This window comes from Cavia porcellus, unplaced genomic scaffold (genome assembly GCF_034190915.1).
Source record: "Cavia porcellus strain 051 isolate PalLab524CR breed Dunkin Hartley unplaced genomic scaffold, mCavPor4.1 scaffold_28, whole genome shotgun sequence".
Taxonomy (NCBI): Eukaryota; Metazoa; Chordata; class Mammalia; order Rodentia; family Caviidae; genus Cavia; species Cavia porcellus.
This window is the reverse complement of record NW_026947511.1, coordinates 27357442-27380732: the sequence shown is the minus strand read 5'-3', so window position 1 is coordinate 27380732 and position 23291 is coordinate 27357442. Positions and strand designations below refer to the sequence as shown.

General features: G+C 36.9%; 1 protein-coding gene across 2 annotated transcripts in view; it reads right to left on the bottom strand.

The window, feature by feature from the left end:
- Positions 1-9248: 9248 nt before the first annotated feature.
- The window catches only part of Ccar1 (cell division cycle and apoptosis regulator 1), a 52391-nt gene continuing 38348 nt past the window's right edge, over positions 9249-23291 (bottom strand). For both annotated transcript variants that reach the window (XM_003473655.5, XM_013156849.3), the window contains 10 exons: positions 22308-22493; positions 20897-21088; positions 17074-17313; positions 16523-16634; positions 15105-15187; positions 14446-14592; positions 13324-13444; positions 13031-13216; positions 11699-11904; positions 9249-10919 (listed from right to left, as the gene is read on the bottom strand). In XM_003473655.5, the coding sequence (XP_003473703.1) occupies positions 10860-10919; positions 11699-11904; positions 13031-13216; positions 13324-13444; positions 14446-14592; positions 15105-15187; positions 16523-16634; positions 17074-17313; positions 20897-21088; positions 22308-22493 (1533 nt within the window). In that variant the 3' untranslated portion in view covers positions 9249-10859. The remainder of the gene's footprint in view (positions 10920-11698; positions 11905-13030; positions 13217-13323; positions 13445-14445; positions 14593-15104; positions 15188-16522; positions 16635-17073; positions 17314-20896; positions 21089-22307; positions 22494-23291) is intronic.

The window sequence follows — 23291 nt, the reverse complement described above, 5'->3', positions numbered from 1 at the left end:
ACGATTCAAAATTTCAGTATTGTTGTTTGATGGTACTTGTGATTCAACCTAGGGCCCTCACAATGAGCCACATTCACCAGTCCATTTTTTTTTGTTGTTGTTGTTTTGAAGCAGGATTTTGCTAAGGCAATAAACTTCCTAGCCCGGACAGGAATTTACATCCTTTTGCTCCTCAGCCTCCTAGAGTGCTGGGATTATAGGTTTATGGTACCATGACTAGTCCGCACAACTTTGTACTTTTTTTGGTGGGGATGTACCAGGAATTGAACTTAGGACCTCACAGGTGCCAGGCAGACACTGTGCCACTAATCTATATCCCTGGTCCCCAGGACTTTTTCTTTTTATCCTTGAAATAAAGTGGATTTGAGATAGGGTCTCGCTATTCAGTTCAGGCTGGCCTTGAGCTCACTTTCCAGCCCAGGCTGGTTTTGAACTCACAATTATCCTGCTTCAGCCTCCTGAGTACTGGGATTACAGATATGTGCCACCATGCCTGCTAGGACTTTTTCCTTGGTACTGGGGATTGAACTAACAACCTCGTATTTGCCAGGCAGGTGCTTACACTGCTAAGCTAAATCACTGGCCCTAGGACTTTTTTTTTTTTTCCCCCTGGTACTGGGGATCGAACTCACGACCACCTGCTTGGCAGGTGCTTATGCCGCTGAGCTAAATCCCCCAGCCCCTTGGTCTTTTTCCTTTTTATCGGTACTGGGGATCGAACTCATGACTGCTGCTTGCAAGGCAGGCACTTATGCCGCTGAGCTAAATCCCCAGCCCCCAAGACTTTATTAAGACAAGAGTCCTGCTAGGTAGTCTAGTCTGGTCTTAAACTCACTTTGTAGCACAGGATGGCCTCAAACTTACAATTTTCTTGCTTCTGTCTCAAAAGCTGCAATTACAGGCATGAATCACCATACCCAGGTTTCTTATTGTGAAACAGGATCTAAGTTGTCCTGGAGATCAGGGATATGGCTCACTGCCACAGTGTCTGCCTAGTAAATCATGAGGTTGCTAATTTGATTCTAGGTACTAAAACCAAGTTCTGGAGTGACTAGAACTTGGGATTTTTCTGCTTCAGCCTCCCAAATGCTGGTATTACAAGTATGCCATCTGTCCTGGCTTGAAATTTTAGTGTTTATAAATATTTATTGGAACACTGGCATTGATTTATATATTTTCTGAGTTTTTGTTGGCAGTTGAGTGGTTACAACAGACTGTATGGTCTGTACAGCTTAAAGTGTTTTCTCGTAGGCCTGTTACAGAAAAGGTTTGCATATCACTTGTCTAGAAGCCCCGTCAGTTTAGGGACAGCTTTATTGGACAAGAACAGGGACAGGCACATGGAAAGTAATACTGTGCATATGCAGTGGACATTCTGGTCTAGCCCAGTTGTTTTACATGTTTAATACTGCTGGAAGAGAGAAATGGTAGGTCCTGTGTCTTCCAACCAACATGCTGACCTTAAGACAGGTAATTTAGTTTCTGTTCCCACTTCTCTGTTCTCCAGGGAATCAAGCTTCTCAACCATGCTTGTTAAAAGGGAGTCTAATCAGTGCTAATTTCCATGTTAAAATGTTTTCTTATGACAGGGTTAAGGTGGCCACCTCATTTCACACAATTCAGGGTCACAAAGGTGACCTGGATTAGATTCAACCTCGGACTTCAGAAGTGAAAGGCAGGAGCTGGGGATTTAGCTCAGCGGCATAAGCATCTGTCTTGCAAGCAGGCAGTCATGAGTTCGATCCCTGGTGCCGATGAAAAAGAAAAAAAAAAAAAAGTGAAAGGCATCAGGCTGGGGATTTAGCTCAGTGGCATAAGCACCTGCCTTTAAGTGCATGGTCGTGAGTTTGATCCCCGGTAGATTAAAAAAAAAAAGTGAAAGGCATCTTTTTTACCAATCCCCAGAAAGCATCCAAGAACCCACCTCATCCACCACAGGACACCTAGCATCACAGGGGTAAACAGACACCTTGTCCAGCGAAGTTTGGTATCTTTGGAGTCCTCCTTAGCACCAGACAGCAAGCTATTTATAGAGTTCTGAATATTTTAAGTGTCATATCCAAGGGACAGTGCATTTCCACAAGTCAAAGAGGTCTGCTTAGAAGGAGATGCATTTATAGGAAACTTTTAGACTAGATTGCCTTTGAGTGTGTCTGTGTGCATCATTGGGGATCAAACCCAGGGTTTCCCTAGGTGAAGGATTACCACTGAGATATATCCCCAGAAGACTGTCTAGATTTTATTGTAAATAAAATTTATGTGTATATTGGAATTATAAATAACAGTGCAGTAGCATTTAATATATTCACAATGCAACTTCTCATGTTAATATAGCTTTTTCATACTCACCTAAAATTTTTGTATTATATTTTTTGGAGGGATGTTGGTTTGAGATGCAGTTTCACCATGTTGTCTAACTCTTGGGCTTAACTAATCCTACTTCAGCCTCCCAAACAGATAGGGCTACAGGTACATGTCCTACCAATGCACTCGGCTTAAGAATTATCAGTAGTTTTTAAAGTAATAATCTAGGGCCCGGGAGTTAGCTCCGTGGCACAAGCACCTGCCTGGCAAGCACAAGGTCGTGAGTTCAATCTCTGGTACCAAAAATAAATAAATAAAACTAATAACCTATTCCTCTTAGATATTCAACTCTTACGAATCACAATAGTGTACAACAGGAAAAGACCTTTTTACTTATTTTTTTGTGGTGCTGGGAATTGAACCCAGGGCCTATGCCATATGCTCTATCCCGTTAAGTCACCAAGGCTGGGATAGAACTCCAATTATTCTGCCTCAGCCTCGTAAGAGTGCTGAAATTACACGCTTGCACCATTACACATAGGTAAGTGGTTTTTCTTGTGGTACCAAGGATTAAACTCAGGTACTTATGCATGTTAGCCAAGCCCTCTACCACTGATATATGTCTAGGCCATTTCATATTGTAGACCTTGCTGTGGCCTGACACTGACAGGGGCTATATGGAATGTCTTCTCTCAGTTGAGTTCATCATTTCTTCCTGTAACATTTTCATTCTGTTGAACCACAGGAAATGGAAAAGGATAATTTTTAAAAATAATTATAATTTTTTAAGATTCATTTTCATATATTGTTTTCTATTTAATTTCATCAAGCGTTAGATTTTTGGTTTTTTGAGCTAGGTTCTTGCTAAGTTGCTAAACTGCCCAGAAGGGGCTTAAACCTGTGCTCCTTCCAGCCTCAGTCTCCCATAGTGCTGGGATGATAGATGCACACCACTGTCACAGTTTTCCTCTCCTATGCCCTCCCCCCCATGAAGTCTCCTGCTTGTAGTGTAAGGCAACAAAGACTCTCATCAGACATGATCCTTTGACTGTGAACTCCCAGCCTCCCGAGTGAGTTGAATTCCTATTGTTCATAATTTATCCAGTCTGATACTATTACGGCAGCAGAAAATGAACTAAGTCACTGTAAGACAGGCACTGAGGATACAGAGATACAGCAGAGTTACTGATGAAGCACCAACATACTGGTTTCTGGTCAGATCAGCAGAGCAACAACATTCTTCTACCTCATCATCCATATGTTGGTTTTCCAAAAACAGTACAAGATCTCAAAGAAAAATGTTTAACAAATTTCCCAGAATTCCATTTATTTATTATTTTCTTCTTTGGTACCAGTAATCGAACTCAGGGCCTTGCCCTCCTTGCCAAGCAGGTGCTACAGCACTGAGCTATATCCCCAGCCCCTGACTTTCATTTTACAATGAAGACAATGTAAGCTTTTATTTGGTACCTATCACAAGAACTAAGAAAAGCAAGCCAGGAACTATAGCTCAGTGGTCTAGCACTTGCCTAGCATGTGGGGGCCTTGTGGTCAATCCTCTGCACCTGGCAATAAGGAAAAAAAAAAAAAAGCAATCCAAAGTTCTTGCTTAGTTTGCAATTTCACATCTCAATGGAGCTGCAGAGGAACCACAGCAAGAATAGTGAAGTAAAGATTCCTGATCCTCAGAGTTCTGGGTTATTGCTTTCCTAGCACTCTCGGAGGCTGAGGCAGGATGGTTGTCAAGAATGAGCCCATCTTGGGTAAGTAAGATTTCAGATCCTATGTCAAAAAAAAAAAAAAAAAGGTGTGGTGGGGGGGGCTAGGGGGAGTGTGACTCAGTGTAAATGCCCTGGGTAAAAAAAAAGTGAATCATGATAGGGTATACAAAGAACTAAACCACAGTAAAATTATGATCATATATTATATTACGAAGCATATGTTTTCCAAGTTTTTGTTTTTTGATACGGTCTTAATGTATATTTCAGAATGCTCTTGAACTCATTATTTAGCCCAGGATGGTCTCAAACTCACAGATCCTCCTGTGTCAGCCTCCCAAATGCTAGGATTGCTGGGGATATAGGCATAAATGCCTGCCTGGCAAGGACAAGGTCTTGAGTTCAATTCCCAGTACCCACTTCTCCCCTCCCAAAAATAAATGAAAACCTAGAGCTGGGATTATGGGCATGCAACACCACACCTAGCTAACAAGTTAATCTCTTATGACTGCTTTCTAACTGTATAAGCTGCAAAAAATCTCCAGTTTTACTGTTGATTTTGGTTGTTCCCCACCTACCCAATACTGGGAATTGAACCCAGGGCCTTTGCACTGAGTTATATCCCAGCTCTTTTTTTACATTTTGAGGTGAGGGTCTCAATCAGTTACTAATTTGCCCAGGTTGGGCTCAGATATGAGATCCTTCCTCAGCCTTTTGAGTGCTGGCATTACAGGCATGTGCTAGCTTGTAGCTAAATAATATCTATTAAAGAATCTTGAGGTTATGCTTACAACCCATTCTTAATTTTTTTTTTTCAAATTTTCAAAATTTTGAGATAGGGTCTCACCAAGTTACCCAGTCAGGCCTCGCCCTGCATTTGTGAACTTCCTCCCTCAGCTTGCCTAGTGCTGGGACCGTGGGTCTACATGATCACATCCACTACATCTTTAACAATTTAAAATGAAATTATGGCTGAATGTAAGAGAAAGCAAGGAATTATTTGCAGGCTATTGAATATCTCAGGCAACTAAAAGCCAAACCAAGCCATTAAAAGAAATAATTATAGAGGTTAGAATGGGAGGAATCTCATTTTATCCTAAATTCAACTTTTTATAGTGATGGTTGGTTGGCTGGATCTCTTCTGGAAATAGCTCAAAGGTTAAACACTCATCTCTTGGAAACATCATAAAGAAGCCAGGTAAATGTATTCTGTATCTGCAAACAGGTAATAGATGGCATTGAGAACTAGCAAAAGTGTGGCCCAAGGCAAGTATACCTAATGCCTTACGGAATAATGACTCAAAGAAGATTTTCCTCTAATTAAGTATTTACGTTTTAACCAGAAACAGCAAAGGGTCTTTGTGTGGCCAGGTGCTAGCCTACAACAGGTTTATTTATTTAAGAAAGGAAATGAATGACTATTAAATATTAATTCCTTATGTGTTAAAAGTAGATTTGTTTTTTCCCTGCCTGTGGTAAAGTAAAAAGGTAGAGAGAAAAAGATAAGCTGCATTTGGAAACAATCTATAAGACTGGAAAGACAGATTCAACTAGGAAAGAGACTAGTAATTTTACTAAAGTCAGATGATGTAAAATATTAAACCCCTTGCCATCTGGTAACCACAAAGAAAGAAAAATTTTTTTCTATTACTGGGGACTGAATCCAGGCCAAGTGCATCCTAGGTGACCACTGAGCTACTTTCCCAGCTGTTAGAAATTTTCTGAGACCGAGTCTCACTAAGTTATCCAGGCAGGACTCAAACTTGCAGTCTTTCTGCCTCAGTCTCCCTAGTTGCTGGGACACAGGTCCATATCACCAAGGTCAAGGAAAGAAGATTCTCTTCATGGTATTTTCTTGCCCTTATGACAGGGAAAATAACATGACCAACTGTTTGGTACCAGGGATCAAACACATGACCTAGTGCTTGCAAGGCAGGCTCTTATGCCACTGTGCTGACCCTCAGTCCTTTGCCGATGTTTTGATTACTAACTGCTATCTATCTTCTAAATTCTACTATGATCTTGCAAAGAAGAATCTGTCACAGCAAATTAGTCTCAAAACAAGTTTATGTTTTCAAGTTATTCTGAATCTAGAATTTAGAGTGATCAAGAAGCACAGCATGTAAATTAATCATTATAATTTTTTTCCTCACTTTTTGGAATGCTAAGGATTGAACCTAGTCCTAGGCAAGGACACCACTAGTCACACCCCTGAGCCCCTGTAGCTTCTTTAAACATAGGATTCCTGAACTTGGACAATCAGCGTTTCAATAACTTTTATTTAAATGACTTTCGATTTATCACATTTAAAGTTGTTCAGTCTAGTTTATGAAGCTTCCTTTGCTTGAACTGCTAGAGGGACTCTACAGTATCAACTATACTCTGGGTGGAACTGAGCATATTTATAAACACAAGCAAAATCTGCACCTTACTTTGGAGCTCAGAGAACTTTCAGGGCCAAGGGCATGAAAATACAAATATATGTTAATATACAAAAAGGGAGAACAGTAGAAAAAGTTAACTTTGAATTTAAATTCATCTCAAATTTGGTAAGTTAGAACAGGCATCCTTTCACCACGTTACTAATGAAAGTAGTACTGGTGCAATAAAGGAGAAAAACTGAAGCAATTATAGTACATGGCATCTTTTGATGTTAGGTCTAGGGTACATGGGCTCCCAAGTTGGTGAAGTGGAAAGCTATCTGTTCTCACAACACTGCACAACACCAAGAGCCAAACAGGGAAAGGCAACCAAGGCCTCTAATCCTAGACTTCAAGATGCTGAAAATATACATACTATGTATTTTTTGGTGTTAGGGTGTTTAAACCTAGGCTTTGTGCAAGGTAATCACGTGTGTCTTACCACTAAGCTATACCCAAAGTCCCCAAAATAGTTTTAAAACTCAAATTTCTTCATTAGGCACAGATGTTAAAAATATCCTTAAAAAATATAGGATAAAAAAAATCTAATGAGCCTTAAACCAAAAACTAGTTTCCTCAAGCCTATAATAAGACTTGCTACCAGTGTTGATTTACTCATGTTGCATTAACAAAATTTCTTCAGTGCACACAGATTTATAACACCTTAGATTTCCTAAAGAAAACACATGGACTTTTTATGAACATTAGTTATATTTACAGACTGGAAGTTCACTGATAAGAGTTCTGAGGGATATCTGAACAAACAAGCTTATGAATCATAGCTTTAACTTTGGGACCCCTATTTTCTATTACTGGAGAGCTCCGGCAACCAAGAGCTAAACATGAAAAAAGCCTTAAGGGGCTGGGGATTTAGCTCAGCGGCATAAGCACCTGCCTTGCAAGCAGGCAGTTGTGAGTTCGATCCCCAGTACCGATAAAAAAAGAAAAAAACAAAGAAAGAAAAAAAAGAAAGAGCCTTTAAAAAAAAAAAAACTGTCCAGGAATGGTGGCAAAGGCCTGTAATCTCAGCATTCAGGGGTCTGAGGCAGGGAAATTATGAGTTTGAGGCTGGCCTGGGCTACTTAGTAAAGGACAGCTTGCCTAGTAAGACCTATCTCAAATCAAACCAAACCAAAAACTAAAAACAAGAACACACAAAAGAGAAATAAATTAACTATAAGGAAGGTATGGTGGCGTGTGCCTGTAATCCCATTATGAGGCTGAGGCAGGAAGACCACCATGTACTTTACAAGGAAGGAGAGAAGGGTATCTTTTCTACACAGCTTGGTACAACTGCCAGAATATTTTGAATGTCTTTCAGAGTCAGTAAATTCTTAAACAAAACCTACAGTCCCTCTAGAGTAAACTGACAAATTCTAGGTGGTATTTACATGATTTAACTAGCTAGGGGAGAGAATTCAGCCTCCAAGAAGTTTCAAGGGCCACCTATCACCTGGATCAGGAAAAAGTCATGAAGACTGACCTGAACATAGGTATTTCCTGCTGGAATTGTCAATGATTCAGTTGGAATTATCAATAGTTACCATTTAGAAACCGTGAAAGAAAAGCATGCCCATAGTCCCAGTGACTGTCTTAGCAATTTAGTGAGACTTTTAAATAAAAATAAAATGAGGGTTAATATATAGCATAGTGGCAAGAGTACTTGTCTACCATGCTTGGATTTACTCTTGAGTACAACCTCAAAACAAAATCAAAACTTTACCGTTTGTTATAAATGCGTAATATATGTTTTCTTCAAATGCTTTAGTGGCTAGTGGACACCAAAAATAAAACAAAATGACAAAAACAATGAATAAAAACAGTAACAGTCAACAACGAAGTAAGGGCTGAGATATAGCTTAGTGGTTAACAATTATGAGTTGGATCCCTAGTACCACAATATACAAAAATTAGTTGGGAAAATTAATACTTCCAGATAACTTTCAGTGTATGGACTCTCTCTGACTAACGACGGAACTCGAAGAATTACCCAAGTATTCTACCACTGAGTCATATTCCCAGCCCTAACCATTTCAATTTACAAATATACTCTTTCTAAAGACAGGCATGATGGCATACACCTGTAATTCCAGCTTTCAGAGGCTAAGGTAGGAGGATCACCATGAATTTGAGGTCAGCCTGGACAACACAGCAAGATACTATCTGAAACAAAAGAAAAGAAAAAGACAAGACAAGACTCGACTTGACTGAAACACATACACTCTTTGTGGTTGGCCAGGCATGAGGCATGCCTGTAACCCCAGTAATCAAGAGGCTGAAGCAGGAGGATCACCTAAGTTTGATATTAGGTCTGGGCTACAAAGTAAGTTCAAGGGCAGCCTGAGCTATACAACAAGACTCTATGTTCCAAAAACAAGAAGAACAAAGATATCTTCTAAGGAACACTATTAACACTCCTTTACTTAGAAGTTTATCTTCAGCTGGGTACAGTGGTACATGCCTGCAGAAGGCTAAGGTGGCAGGATCACAAATGTGGTTTTACCAAGTGTTTCAAAAAGAGTGTGGAAATTTCTTGTAAGTAGAACACTTACTTAACATACTCAAGGCCCTGAGTTCAAACCTCAGTACTCATTTTTCCCTTGAGAAAACATACTTTTAAAAACTACAATGTTTCATTTTCCTTTAAAGACAAACATTCACATAATAAATATATAACTATGGAGTTAAACTCTAAGAGCAGAAATATCAATTTAAGATTATGGTCTGAAAGAATTGAAGATATTTTAATCTATTTCTTAATAAGAGTCATAGATTCCATTTAGCTTAAGTCACAAGAAACATGGAATTTATATCCTCATATTCATTTATTTAGAACATCAGGCCATTACTGTATCAACATAAACAGAAGTAAAATAAAATGAAAGCAAACTGTAACACAGAACTTTTTTTCTTTACCCCTTAAGTAGGGTCTCACTATGTAGTGCAGGCTGACCTTGATTGAACTAAATTATGTAGCCCTAACAGGCCTTGAACTGGCCTGTCTCAGTCTCTTGAATGCTGCACATCTTTTTATGACAGTAAACATTCCATTGAGACAAAAAAAAAAATCTTTGCTACAGATACAATGAAATTTTCACTACTAACCTGATAATCAGTGTCACTGAGTCCTATATTCCTTTATAGCACAGTTTCTCAAACTGGTCCTTACTGGAACTTGGGGCTCAATGATTCCTTGTTATAGGGAAACTGACCTAGGCAGCACAGGAAATTCAACAACACCCTAGGCCTCTAGCAACTAACTGCCAGCATTACACACCCATCCATAACCTGAAAACTTCTTGAATACCAACAGTCCTTTGAAGAATAAATTCACCTACCAACAACACCTGTCGCAAAGCATGACACCCCAACTTTGTAATCAACAGTGAAGCATCCACTACAATTCTGAAGGAAGTATGCAGCTTAATAAAAAAAATTACTTTCAAATAAAGAATACTTAAGGGATCATACTGACATCTACTGGCATAAACTGTACATCTGACATACACTGCACTTAAAAAAAAGACATTCAAAATTAAAATATAGATACCATTTTGGGAAAGTAGAATGATTAAATGAAAGCATGATATTAATTTAATGTAAAGCCTAACAAACATAATAATTCTACTTGTTTATTGCTTTTAGTTTTTGATATACTATCTTTTACATGAACTGAACTTTTTTTTTGAAATGGGGTCTCACTACGTAGTTTAAGCTGGCCTCAAATTTGCAGAGATCCCCCTGCCTCAGCCTCCCAAGTGCACAACTGGGATTACAGGCGTGCACCACTATGCCTAGCTCTTGAACTAAATTTTTTTTTTTTTTTGGCTTTTTCCTTTTTATTGGTACCGGGGATCGAACTCACGACTGCCTGAGCTAAATCCCTAGCCCCTGAACTGAGTTTTTAATAAATGCTTTTAGATACTGATAATTAAGAGGGAATTTTTTGGTGACAAAAAAACACTGACTCAAAAAATTTGCGAAACATAAAGCAGCATACTATTTTATGATTTATGCTCAAAATTTAAAAATGGACTACACAATAAAGTTAATAATTCTATAAATAAAATCAAAACTTTCTAGGTATTCTAATAAAAGACATTTGATAATTAAATACTGTCAATTAAACTGATGAACTTTATTGAGGTTAAAACTATAACAAAGTTCATCCTAAAACATTTTGCAATGCAAAGTTATTTCACTCAAAGAGTGAAATAGTTCACTCAAATTTAATAAATTTGAACACTAGAAATTACAAGCAATTTTCAAAAGCAGACGCACATTCATAAAACTTTATACATCATTTGAACTAGCATTTATACTAAAATCAAACATGCATCTCCACCAAACATTCTTGTATCATGATTTTTATATATTACATTATTTAACAGCACGCCTCATCACTATAAGAATTTTATCATACACTTGCACCATTCTCCTTGGATTTTTGATCTTTGTCTTCATTCTTTATATTGTCCTGTAAAATAAATACGGAAAAATCATTTTATTAGAGTCTCTTAATTTTACTTTCAAGATAGTTAATAAATTTTTTCAGTTATAAGCAAAAGAAATATACTAATCATAATTTTTTTTTGGGGGGATACCGGTGATCGAACTCACAATGTCGCGCTCACCAGGCAGGTGCTTATACCACTGAGCTAAATCCCCAGCCCACTAATCATAATATCTTAGTGCCAAAGACTTTTCCTAAATTCTCTAACAATAAATGACTTTAAAAGAAAAATTCTCAGCACTGCAAAAAATGTACTACACGTACACAAAAGAAAGGCCTATTTTTCTCTTTCTTGAGTTCAAACCCACTCAGCAGTTCTGAAAGAAATACAAGTAAAACCTTTCCCTCTGCTTAGGAACTTGTGATCTGTTTGTTCCTTCTCACACACACATTAAGCACGTGCTGAGTTACGCCCCACCCCAAGATTTGCTTTAGGAAATCTGTACATGCAATACATGCTGCCATGCCATGCCATGCAAGTTTTGGCAATGCAATCATTTGAGAATTATTTTTGACTAATTTCTGGAAGGATAGAATGCTGCCATCATCTGTTTCTAGGAACAACTAAAACAGCACAGTAATATTAAAATGGTCAGAAACATTTTAGAATTTAAATAAACTAAAAAATATTTAGAATACAAAATTTCTTACTTTCTTGGGCTGGGGATTTATCTAAGTGGCACAAGCACCTGCCTGGCATGGGTGAGGTTGTGAGTTCAATCCCAGGCACAAAAAAGACTCACCTTCTTGAGAACAGTGTGGATTTCATCCATGACTGTAGATAAGTTTCTGATTGTCTTATTCAGTTGGTTTTCAAACTGCAAATTCATGTTTTCTGAAACCTTTAAGTTTTCTTGTGACTGACTAAGGTCCTTTTTAACTTCTCTGAGTTCACTAGAGAGGCTTTTATTAGAAATTTCCAAATTTAATATTGTTTTTTCATCTTCATCTATTAAAAAAAATGAAATCACATCATTTTGGGCCTAGAATTTCCATTTAACTTTGAGATTTATGTATCTAAACTACAGCCAGGTGCAGTGGCACACTCCTATAATCCCAATCAAACACTCAGCAAGCTGAAGCAGGAAGCTCACAAGTCTGAGGTGAACTGGCTTACACAGTCTAGATTACATAAAGAGACCTTGACTGAAAAAACAAAATTTTAAAAGCTATGAAAAAAAGCAGATAAAACCAATTTTCTTATTCAAAAAGCACAATACAATTCATATTAATTTCACTAAAATGTAAGTCTCTTTTTATTTTCAGACAGGGTTTCACTATATAATATAGGCTGACCTTCAACTAACTTTGCAACCCAGGATGGTCTTGAACTCACACTGACCCTCTTGCTTGAGTCTCTCAAGTGCTAGGATTATAGGCCTGTGCCACCACTTCCAGCAAAATATAAGTCTTTTCTTTTCTTTTTTTTTAAATATAAGTCTTAAGTACTATTATTGTATGGGTAAACACAGTTTGCATTTTTAGGTGACTATATACGCTAGAGGAAACACAAACTGGTAGCCAGGTGTGTTGGCCCATAACTGTAATAGCTGCACTTGGGAGCCTGAGGCAGGAGGATAACTGGAAGTTCAAGGCCAGTCTGAGCTACACAGTGAACTCAAGTCCAGCCTGAACTGTACAATGAGATCCTGTCTCCAAAAACCAAACAAAAAACTAGTAAAAACTAAGAGGTTCTAGAAGAGATTTGAAAGGATGTAATAAAATAACAAATGAACACAGAAATGTTCATGAATAGCTAAGATTCTTATAAGGCTAAGCCAATTTTATTATATGGAACAGAAATCATAAGTAGTTACATGCTATCTAGACTAAAATTTAACGTATGACTAAACACGCACACAGAGTCTTACTTTAGTATCACTGGGGCTTAAACTCTGGATCTCATACATGCTAAACAAGCTACAAACAGGTTCTTGTTATGTTGCCTGGGCTGGTCTCAAACCGATCATCTTCCAGCCTCAGCTTTCCAAGTAGCTGGGATTCTAGTCACATACCACCACATCAGGCTCCCCAGAAAGCCTTAAAGTATTAACACACCCAACGCTGTGCCTCACCTGTTTTCTCTTCTAGTAACTGTAGCTTCTGTTCTACTTCAGCTCTCACTTTTTCACTCTTTTCCAATTTTTGCAAGAGACTTCCCACATCTACCATGGCACCATTATACACAATAAGTCCTACATTTTCTTCTATATCCTTTAATTCTTGTTTTACTGTTGGTGTTGGAAGTAATAACCTGTTGCCTACAACAGAAACGATACTACATTTTAGAAAGGTATTTCTCTTCTTTAACTAATAATATATTTATATATTTAAAAAAAAAACCCCAAAGAATGAAATATACTCAAACCTAGCATATCCTCCTGCAAAGACTCAGACTCTTCATGATTTTCTTCATCTTTTGATGTATCTGTTAATTTCCGATAAAAGCAAGATTCACGGAGTACTACTTTATTAAGAAGTTTCTTTACCTATTATACAAGTAAGCACATTAATAAGATAAACATCATTTTTAATTCTCCTACAAAACTGTATTCTAATTTTCATAATGAATTATCCATGGAAATCTTTCTCAGGTATCAATTTGCTACTCAAAGCAATCATTTCTTTACAAATATAAAAATATCATGAAGGGGGAAAAAATCACATTAAAATAAATGTAAAAGGATGTTTATTATAGAATGATTTATAATTCCAAAAAGCAAAAAATACAGATAATGAGAAGCTAAGTGAATGATTGTTCAAACGTATAATGGAACACTAAGCAGTAATGAAAAGAATACGGTAGATGTATATTGTCATGGCAGAATTTCTAGGTTATAATATGAATAAAAAAGGAAGCATCAATACATATGGAACAATCTCATGTTTTATAAAAAGGGAATAGGGACCAGGAATGTAGCTTAGCAGCACAGTGACTGGCTGTCAGGCTAAAGGGCCTGAGTTCAATTCCCAGTAACAAACCCAGCCCAACCCAACCCAACCCAACACCAGAAAACAATCAGCTAAGTGTAGTGCAACATCCTTCTAATACCAACACCTTGGAAGGCTGAGGTCGGAAGATTATAAGTTTGAGTCCAGCCTGGACCACTTAGTGAGACCCTCTCTCTAAATTTAAAAAGGGCTGTAGCTTAGCAGGAAGACTCTAAATGTTATCACCAATACTACCTTTCCAAAAGAGGGGGGCTATTGTTTACAAGATCTAAATGGTAATATTTTAGTTCTGAGTAGCAGAACCAGAGCAAGAGGGAGAAGGAACTTCTAATATTTTTACCTTACACATTTATGTAAGCTTAGTATTGTGTGACTATTTAACAGTCAGCCTGGATTGTTTGCTTTTACAAAGCTGAAGAACTGGGGATGTAGCTCACTATAGGACCTCCACAGCATTTGCAAACTCTTGTGGGGGGGGGGGATAAAAAAGGAAAGGTCACAAACACTGCTGTCATTTTAGATTTACAGAACGGGTTACCTGAGCTCGAGAAAGATGCAGTCCAAGAGTATAGAGTATTTCTTCCAAATCCTTTTCAAGAAGGTATCCACAATGACTTTGATCAAAATAAACAAAGGCCATTAGGAGGTCCCTGTTAATTGTGATCATCTGAGTCTTTTCTTTTTCCTAAATGAAATACAGAAGACATACAATTTGTCTTTACCACTGAAAAACAAAACTCTCTACATATCAGCAATAATTCTTAAAATGATTATTTGCCTTATCTTCACTAAAACAAACTGGCTGTGTATGTCAATATGGGAGAAAAACTCAGAATTATTAGTTATCTGCCACTTGCACAAATACTAAAGAACAGTTGAGTGAATTTTGCTTACTGGTAACACAAGACACTAGGACTACTAAACTTCATGACTACATTAGGCCTAAAATACATTCACATTATATATTAATATATAATTATAAGTAATATATAATAATACAAGAAATTACTTTTGTTTGTTTGTTTCTTGAGACAAGGTCACACTATGCAGTTCAGGGTAGTCTTGAACTCACTTTGTAGCCCAGGCTGCCCATGAACTCATAGCAATCCTTCCAAGTGCTGTGATTACAGGAGTGCACTACCAAACCGGAAAAATTATACGTTTTATAAAGAGTACATTACAGTATTCACTAAATACCTTATCTTTAGAGGGCTTCTCTTTGCAATACCTATTGATATCTCGTTTGTCATCCCGTTTGTTCATTTCTTCCTCATCCCGATCTGTAAAATAAGTGTTATATACAGAAATTCTTTTTGGGGGGTGATTTTTTTTTTTTTTTTTTGAGACAGGATCTTGTTCTATAATTTAGGCTGGCCCCAAATGTGTGGCAGTCCTTCTTCCTCAGCTTCCCAGGTGCTAATATTACAGATATATGCTACCATTGTCAGCTATCAAAAACTCTTTAATACAAATATTGTCCCCATTAGCACCAAAAAAAAAAAAAAGAAAAATACAAGTATTGAGAACTATTGTAGAAACCTGAAACTACTCTTCTACTCAAAAAACAAACAAAAATATCTTCCACATGATGAAACAACAAGAAATGTATGAGTAAAAGTAGCTTTGAGTTGAGCATGACTATAATTCTAAGATTCTGAGACGTTATGGTAAAAAGACTCATGTCCAGCCTAGGCAATATGGTAACTCTGACATACTCTCAAGATTTGGGGGCTATAGTTCAGTCTGAAGTTTAATCTGTACTACTGGAAGAAACAAAAAGAAAAGAAGAGAGGATAGAGAGAGAGGAGAGAGGAGGAGATGAGAGAAGAGAGGAGGATTGGAGGGAAGACAGAAGGGAGAGGGGAGAAAAGAGACAGAACAGAAGGGAACAGCAAAGCAAAGTACCAATGAAAACAACAACCACCAACTTTGAATGTTCATGAAAGAATTACAAAAATCATCCAAAATCCAGAAGAAATTATAAATAACAATAGTTAGTGGCACATGCTAATAATGCTAGCTACTACGGAGGCTGAAGGAGGAGGATAACAAATTCAGGTCCAGTGTGGGCAGCAACACTTAGGGAAATCGCATTTCAAAATAAAAAATGGACAGATAGCTGGCCTTGAACTTGTAGCACTCCTCCTGCTCTACATCCTGAGTGCTGGGATACAGGCTTGTACTACCATGTATGGCTGCTAAAACAAAATTTTTCTCCTAATATATTTTATAAAAGCTTGAGAGTACTCAGGAGGCTGAGGTAGGAGGATTGTTGCAAGTTCAAGACTAGCCTGCATTACAAAGTGAACCCAAGGCCAGCCTGAACTACAAAGCAAGATCTAGTCTCAAAAAGACAAAAACAAAAACAAGAAAGGGTCTTAATGGACATTCTGGAAAGACTGAATTTGGTGAAACTTGAGAGGTTAAAATAAAAAAAATTAAAAAAATTAAAGAAAAAAAATACTAAAACCCCACAAATTTGCTAACATGTCAAGTGAATAAAGCTAATCACAAAGGGCCACAAATTGTTTGATTTTGTTTATATAGTGAAATATATGCAGGAAGCAAAACAATTTTCTCAATCCTAGGGAGTACTATGTAAATTTGAGTCCTACCATCCTCCTCATCCTCAGCTTCTTCTGCTTCCATTGGGTCATACTCATCCTGATTATTATCTTCTTCAGTTTCATCATCATCTTTAGAATCATCTTTTCTTTTATCTTCTTTCTGTAATGTAAAATACCATTAAATGAAGTAAGGTAGCTCACCAAATAAAACTGGAAGAAAACATTTAAATCCACTAAATTTACTCAGTTGAAAAAATTCTGAACTCTAAATTTATTTAATTTCATTTCATTCTGTCTTTTTCAGACAGGGTCTCACTATGCAATTCAGGCTGGCCTTGGGCTCACTTTGTAGCCCACGGTGGTCTTGAATTTGAGCTCATCCTCCCGTCTCCACCTCCTGAGAGCTGGGATTGCAGGATTGTACCACCATGCCCAGCCGAACTGTTAATACTTAAAAAAACAAATTTCTAATAATACAAACACTTCATTGCACGTTGGTCTTCATATTTTACTATTCTCATGGAGAAAACATTGTTTTTACAGTCCAGGACACTGTAAAACAAAACATGAATAATGTTTATCATATAATCACTACAGACCTTCCTTTCATCTTTATCTTCTTTTTTATCCTTATCATCTCCTGATTTTCTTCGTTTGGGTTTTGGTTCATCAGTTTCATCATCTTTTTCTTCTTTCTTATCCTTTCTCTCATCTTTTTTGGTTTTCTTATCCTTTTCTTTTTTGTCCTCTTTCTCAGGCAGAGATAATAATGATTTGTATATTCTCACACCAAAATCTCTTTGAAGCATTTCATTGAAAAGTTCTGCAAACAATGAAACCTATAAAAAGATATCAACATTAACCCAAAAATAATAAATCCAGCATAACTTATCAGATAAAAATTTACCACACCTAACAATATTAATGTAGTTTTACAATAGTTATAATAATTGACACCAGCTATGCTGAAATACTCAAAATTCTAAAAGAAGTTTTGAAGATATAATTTGGTCAAAACAATAAAACGTAATGGCACCAAAATAGAAAGTGTGGAAGTAAATAGAAAAAGAAATTTCTATACCACCCAAACAAAACCAGTAACTTTTTCAACAAATACACTTTATTCACTGACTCCACAAGTCTTTAATCAAAAGCCTTCTTTTACCAGGAACTACTCTAAGTACTGGGGACACAATAATGAAAAAACTGATCTAAAAACACAACAAGCAATGTGTGGTGGTGCATGGCTGCAATCCCAACATTCAGGAGGCTGAGGCAAGAGGACTGCTGCGTTTGAGGTCAGCATAGGCTACACAGTTGTCTAAAATAAATAAATAAATAAATAACGTAAATTAAAACCAACCAATCAACCAACCAAGAATCTTCCTTTCATGCAGTTTGAAATATAGTAGACAGGGCTGGGAGTTTAGCTCAGCAGTTTAAGTGCCAGGCAAACACGAGGTCATGAGTTCAATTCCCAGTACCAAAAAAAAAAAAAAAAGGGTGGGGGGGAGGAAACAAAATAAAACTAAAACTTAGTGGACAAAAGTAAATAACCCAATCAGTATATAAGAAGTAACATAAAGAGAATTGATGTATGAGACCAGTCAAACAGGCTGAGGATTTAGCTCAGTGGCCTAAGCTGGCAAACACAAGGTCATGAGTTTGATCCCCAGTACCAAAAAAAAAAAGTCAAATAAATCTTCGACCAGCAAAGATTTAAAAAGTGACACAAGACAGGAAAACAAAGGGCCATACAGAGATATCTAGGAGAGTAACACTTCATGAAGGGAAAATAATTCAAAGCCCGAAGTACACAGTACACATTATTATTATTCAGTGACCCACAATAATGAGCTACACAAAATTTGTGAATGAAAAATGATATACTAAATTTCCTGTGTAAATATTTCACCCACCAAGATCCACTGCTTTCAAGACTTGTTTTATTTAAAAAAAAAAAAAAAAAAAAAAAAAAAAGACTTGTTTTGTAATTTGAAGACAAGTTTCCCTGTGTGGCACATACCTTCCTCAATCATCCTCCTACCTCCCCACCTCAAGCATTTTGTCACCACACTCAGCCATCAATGGATTCTTAGTTAAAAGTGACCCTAACTTGAAATGGTTAACCAAAGCTCTAAAATGTTTATTTAGTACTACCTGACACAACACTGATTATTAAGCTTCCTGATCATAATGGGTAGTGCAATTTATTATAATTAACTTTATTGGGGCTGGGGATTTAGCTCAGAGGCATAAGCACCTGCCTTGCAAACAGGCAATCGTGAGTTCGATCCCTGGTACCGATACAAAGGAAAAAGACAAAAAGAAAAAAAAAAAGATGTGCCATATCTACTCTCTTAAACATTTATGTAAACTAAATTACCATTTGTTTGAGACATCTTTACTCTAATTGCGTCTTTTTCATTATCTAGAGACTGAAAACAACAGGTTTTACATATTTTTACTTATATTTACTGTAAATTTAAGATATATCTACTATCAATAGTAAATGAGCCAAAATTAATTTTTATGATTTATTGCCTCAATCACAGAATGATCTGTTTTATGTCTTATATTCTACTTTGAAAATAAGCTGGGCATATGGCTCAATGGTAGCATTCTTGCCTTGCATGTGCAAGACTCTGGATTTGATCCCCAGCATCACAAAAATAAAATAAAATAAAATACCCAAGAGGATACACAAATGTTCACTCAACAACACATACACCAAAACTGAAGATATATGGTGTGTTAAATAGTTATTTTCTTCTTGGGAAAATAACTTTTTATGAAATAATTATTTGCTTTGAGTTCATGTATCAAAATGACTTCTGTATTCAAATATTAAATAAAAATAAAACTACCTAAAAATATGGCGTATGCCTTAATCCCAGCACTCTTGGAGGCAGAGCCAGGAGGATCACAAGTCTGATCATCACATGGCCAACTTAGTGACTCAGGTATAGCTTGACTCAAAATAAAAAAAAGGTGGTGCCAGGCATGGTGGCTCAAGCCTATAATCCCAGCACTCGGGAAGCTGAGGCAGGAAGATTGTTGCAAGTTCAAGACCAGCCTAGGCTACAAAGTGAGCTCAAGGCCAGCCTGAACTGCACAGCGAGACCATCTCAAAAAGACAAAAAAACCAAACAAACAAAAAAAGGCTTGGAATATAGTTCAAGTGAAGATTCTGGGTGCAACTCCAAGCACAGGGAAACAAAACAAAACAACAAAATTAACCACAGCAATGTTAGGAGGAAAGAAAGAAAATTCATTTTACCAACGAAGTGCAGTTTCAAAAATTGCAATTTTTAGCCAGAGTGGTATAAGATCTATTAGATAAGTGATACTGATTAGATTAGCAACATACATATCTTATCTATGATCTTATTTATTATGATCTTATTTACTATTATCTAACCATCTTTTTTACTATTATCTGGAAAGACTATGACACTACATGCCAGGTACTATTAGGAGTTTAATAACTACGTTAACTGTTAACAAAAAAAAGCAAAATGATGAAAGTATCTAATGTTGGCTGTATGTCTGTAATACAAGCACTCAGGAGGCTAAGGCAAGTAGATCATTGTGAGTTTGAGGCCAGCCCAAACTGCATAGTGAAACCCTGTTTCAAAAAGAGAAACAAAAAATATCTAATGTTTAAGGACATTTGCTTGCTGAGATTATTAGTATATAAAAAAAAAACCAGACATAGTTAAACATTTGTAATATGTTTTATATCACAACTGATAAACATGCACTTGTTTGCTCCACCAGTGACAGAATACAAGAATTTGTTCATCATGGATAAGAACTCTGCCACTAAGTTACACTCCTAGACTTCTTTTTGTTGTTGTTTTTAAGTTGTATTTTGGGACAGGGTCATGATTAAGTAGCCCAATCTGGCCTTGAGTTTGCTATCTATATGTGAGGCCAGTTATTCATTTTCTTACTATTTGGTACACAATGGCTCCTGGATCAAGAAACACAACTAATTTATCTTACGTGATTTATTTATTTTGGTACTGAGAATCAAACTCAGAACCTTGTGCTTGCCAGGCAGGTACTATACCGATGAACTATCTTATATGATTTATAAAATTTAAAAATATCAGGAGATGGGTATAGTGACACCTGCAATTTTAGTTACTCTAACCATTCGGGAAGTTGAAGCAGGATTGCAAACTAAACTGCATAGTGATACCCTTTCTCAAAAAAGACAAAAAAAAAAAAAAAAAAAAAAAAAAAGCAAGCCTACAGATAGGTAATTTTAGACGACAAAAATCCTTATGTTGCTGTCAATAATTAATTTTGAAAAAAAACCAAGTGAGAACAATGAAAGAGAAAAGGACTTAAAAGATAAATTCACTAATAATATATAGACCTTATCTACATTCTAATTCAAACTTAAAATATTACCTCAAATGAATGTTCTTTATTATCCTCTAATCTGTAATCCAAAAGGACACTTAAAGACATGATGCTACAATCAAACTTGCCACTCTTTGCTGCCCAATTTGGATGTACAACGATGGCTGGTTCATCAGGCAAAATGTATCTTCTTTCCCGACGCTGGCGTTCCATCTCCTCTTGGCGTTTCCTCTCTTCTTCCTATACATTTAAAATTTTACATCATGGTTGAACTCCATGTATACTATTATGTACAATATAGCAAAAACATACTGTATATGGGGCTGGAGATTTAGCTCAGCGGCCTAAGTACCTGCTTTGCAAGTGCATGGTCATGAGTTCGATCCCTGGTACCAATAAAAAAAAAAAATACTGTATAAAGAAAGAAGGCACTGTTATGACTCACAACTCTCTTCTCAAATAAACAATTATTTAGGTATTGAGTTTGTTTTCCTTGTATTCTTTTTCTTTCTTTTTCAAGGGTAGATCTCACTATGTTGCGCAGGTTAACCTCAAATGCCTGGAACTCAAGTAATCATCCTGGTACTGCAGGTATAAAAGGCAATTACAGGCCCAGATCATAACTGTCTTTTAGATTTCTAAGCATGAGAACCTATCTGCCTTTCAGTTGGACAAGATGGCAAAGATTTGTAATTGCCGCTACTGGGGAGCCTAAAGCAAAAGGATCACAAGTGTGAGGCCAGCATGGGCAAGTTTCATAGAGTTGAGCTCAAAATAAAAATTTAGGGCCAGGGATTTCCTCAGTGGCATAAGCACCTGCCTGCCAAGCTTGAGGTTGTGAGTTGGGAAAAAAAAAAAAAAATAGGAAAAGAAAAGAAAAAGAAAGTACCGAGGCACAGTGGTAGTACAGTGTCCTGGGTTCAATACACATTAACTGAGAAAAAGAAAGAGGGAAGGGAAAGGTAGTAGACAAGAAGAAAATGAAAGGAAGGAGGGAAAGAGTAGGGAAGGAAAAGAAAAGGAAGGAAGGATTCACTGCTTAGCAAAGGGAAAAAACTTAACTATATTGAGATTATAATGAACTAAAAGATTCTCAGGAAATCATGGTGCCTGTAATTCCAGTACTCTGAGAGGCTAAGGTAGAAAGATCTCTAGTTCCAACCCAGGCTGGACAATTTAGCAATCCCTAGTATCACACATACACAACAAAACACAAAAAGCAGAATTTAGGGATAAGCACAACTCAGTTGGAGTATTTTACATAGAAAAGTTCTGTATCTCAGCTGTGTTAAGTGGTTACACTTTTAAACCCACCAAACTTGCAGAATTCTTACTAAAAGTTTGAATTGTACTATATGTAAATCACACTTCCATAAAAATTATACATATACAAATCAAATTCTAAGACCCTATCTAGCAATATTAATATATTAAGAGTATCTCAATGCTAAATATATACCTCTTTATCATCTTCAGACTTCCTATCATCCTCCTCTTCCTCTTCTTTCTCAGATCTCTCTAATTCCTTCTGTTCTTCTTTTTGTTCTTCTACTTTAAGTTGTTTTGTCAACCGAGCTATTAACTGGGATTTTAATCCTTTGGAACTAAGAGCTCGACTTTCTAACTCTTTTCGGAGATCATTTACCTAAATATACAGAGCATACAAACACAGAAAAAGAAAATGGCATGTAAACAAACTATAACAATTTGACTTTAAAATTTGGTAAAAACACTTGTACAGAGTTGGGCATGATGCTCATGCCTGTAATCCCAACATGCCTGATGCAGGAGGATCGTTGCAAGTTCGAGATCAGCCTGGGCTACCATAAGCTCAAAGCCAACTGCATAGAGACCCTGTCTCAAACAAACAAACAAAAAACCTTGTACAGTTCACTCAATGCTTGTGAAAATGGAAAATGACAACGTTTTTGGAAAACAATTTGAAACTGGTTTTGAGATGTTTAAAATTTTTGTATTGTTCTGATTTGGGTTTTTGAGACAACTCAGTATGCACAGTTCTGGCTGGCCTTTAACTCACTATGTAACATAAGCTGGCCTCAAACTCATAGCTAGTCCTCCTGTCTCAGCCTCCTGAATGCTGGGATTACAAGTATGTGTCTCCACACTTGCCAAGTACTTAAAATTTTAGAATACTCTTTGACCCAACAAGAATTTTTTTTGAATATTGCTAATGAGGCTAGAACTCATAGCATAGACTGAGCTGTGCAAACTCTACCACTAATCTACACTCCTAAATCCCTAGGCAATGACCCACAAAGTGTGATTTCTGAGAATCTAATTAAAAGAAACACTGTCAACAGAAGGGGTCGGAAAAAAATAGATTTATCTGACAGACCTTCCCTTCAAAAAAGTACAGAATCTGAATGCTCAATGAAGAATAGTACCTACTAGATGGAACACTATAAGATTTATGTTACTGTTA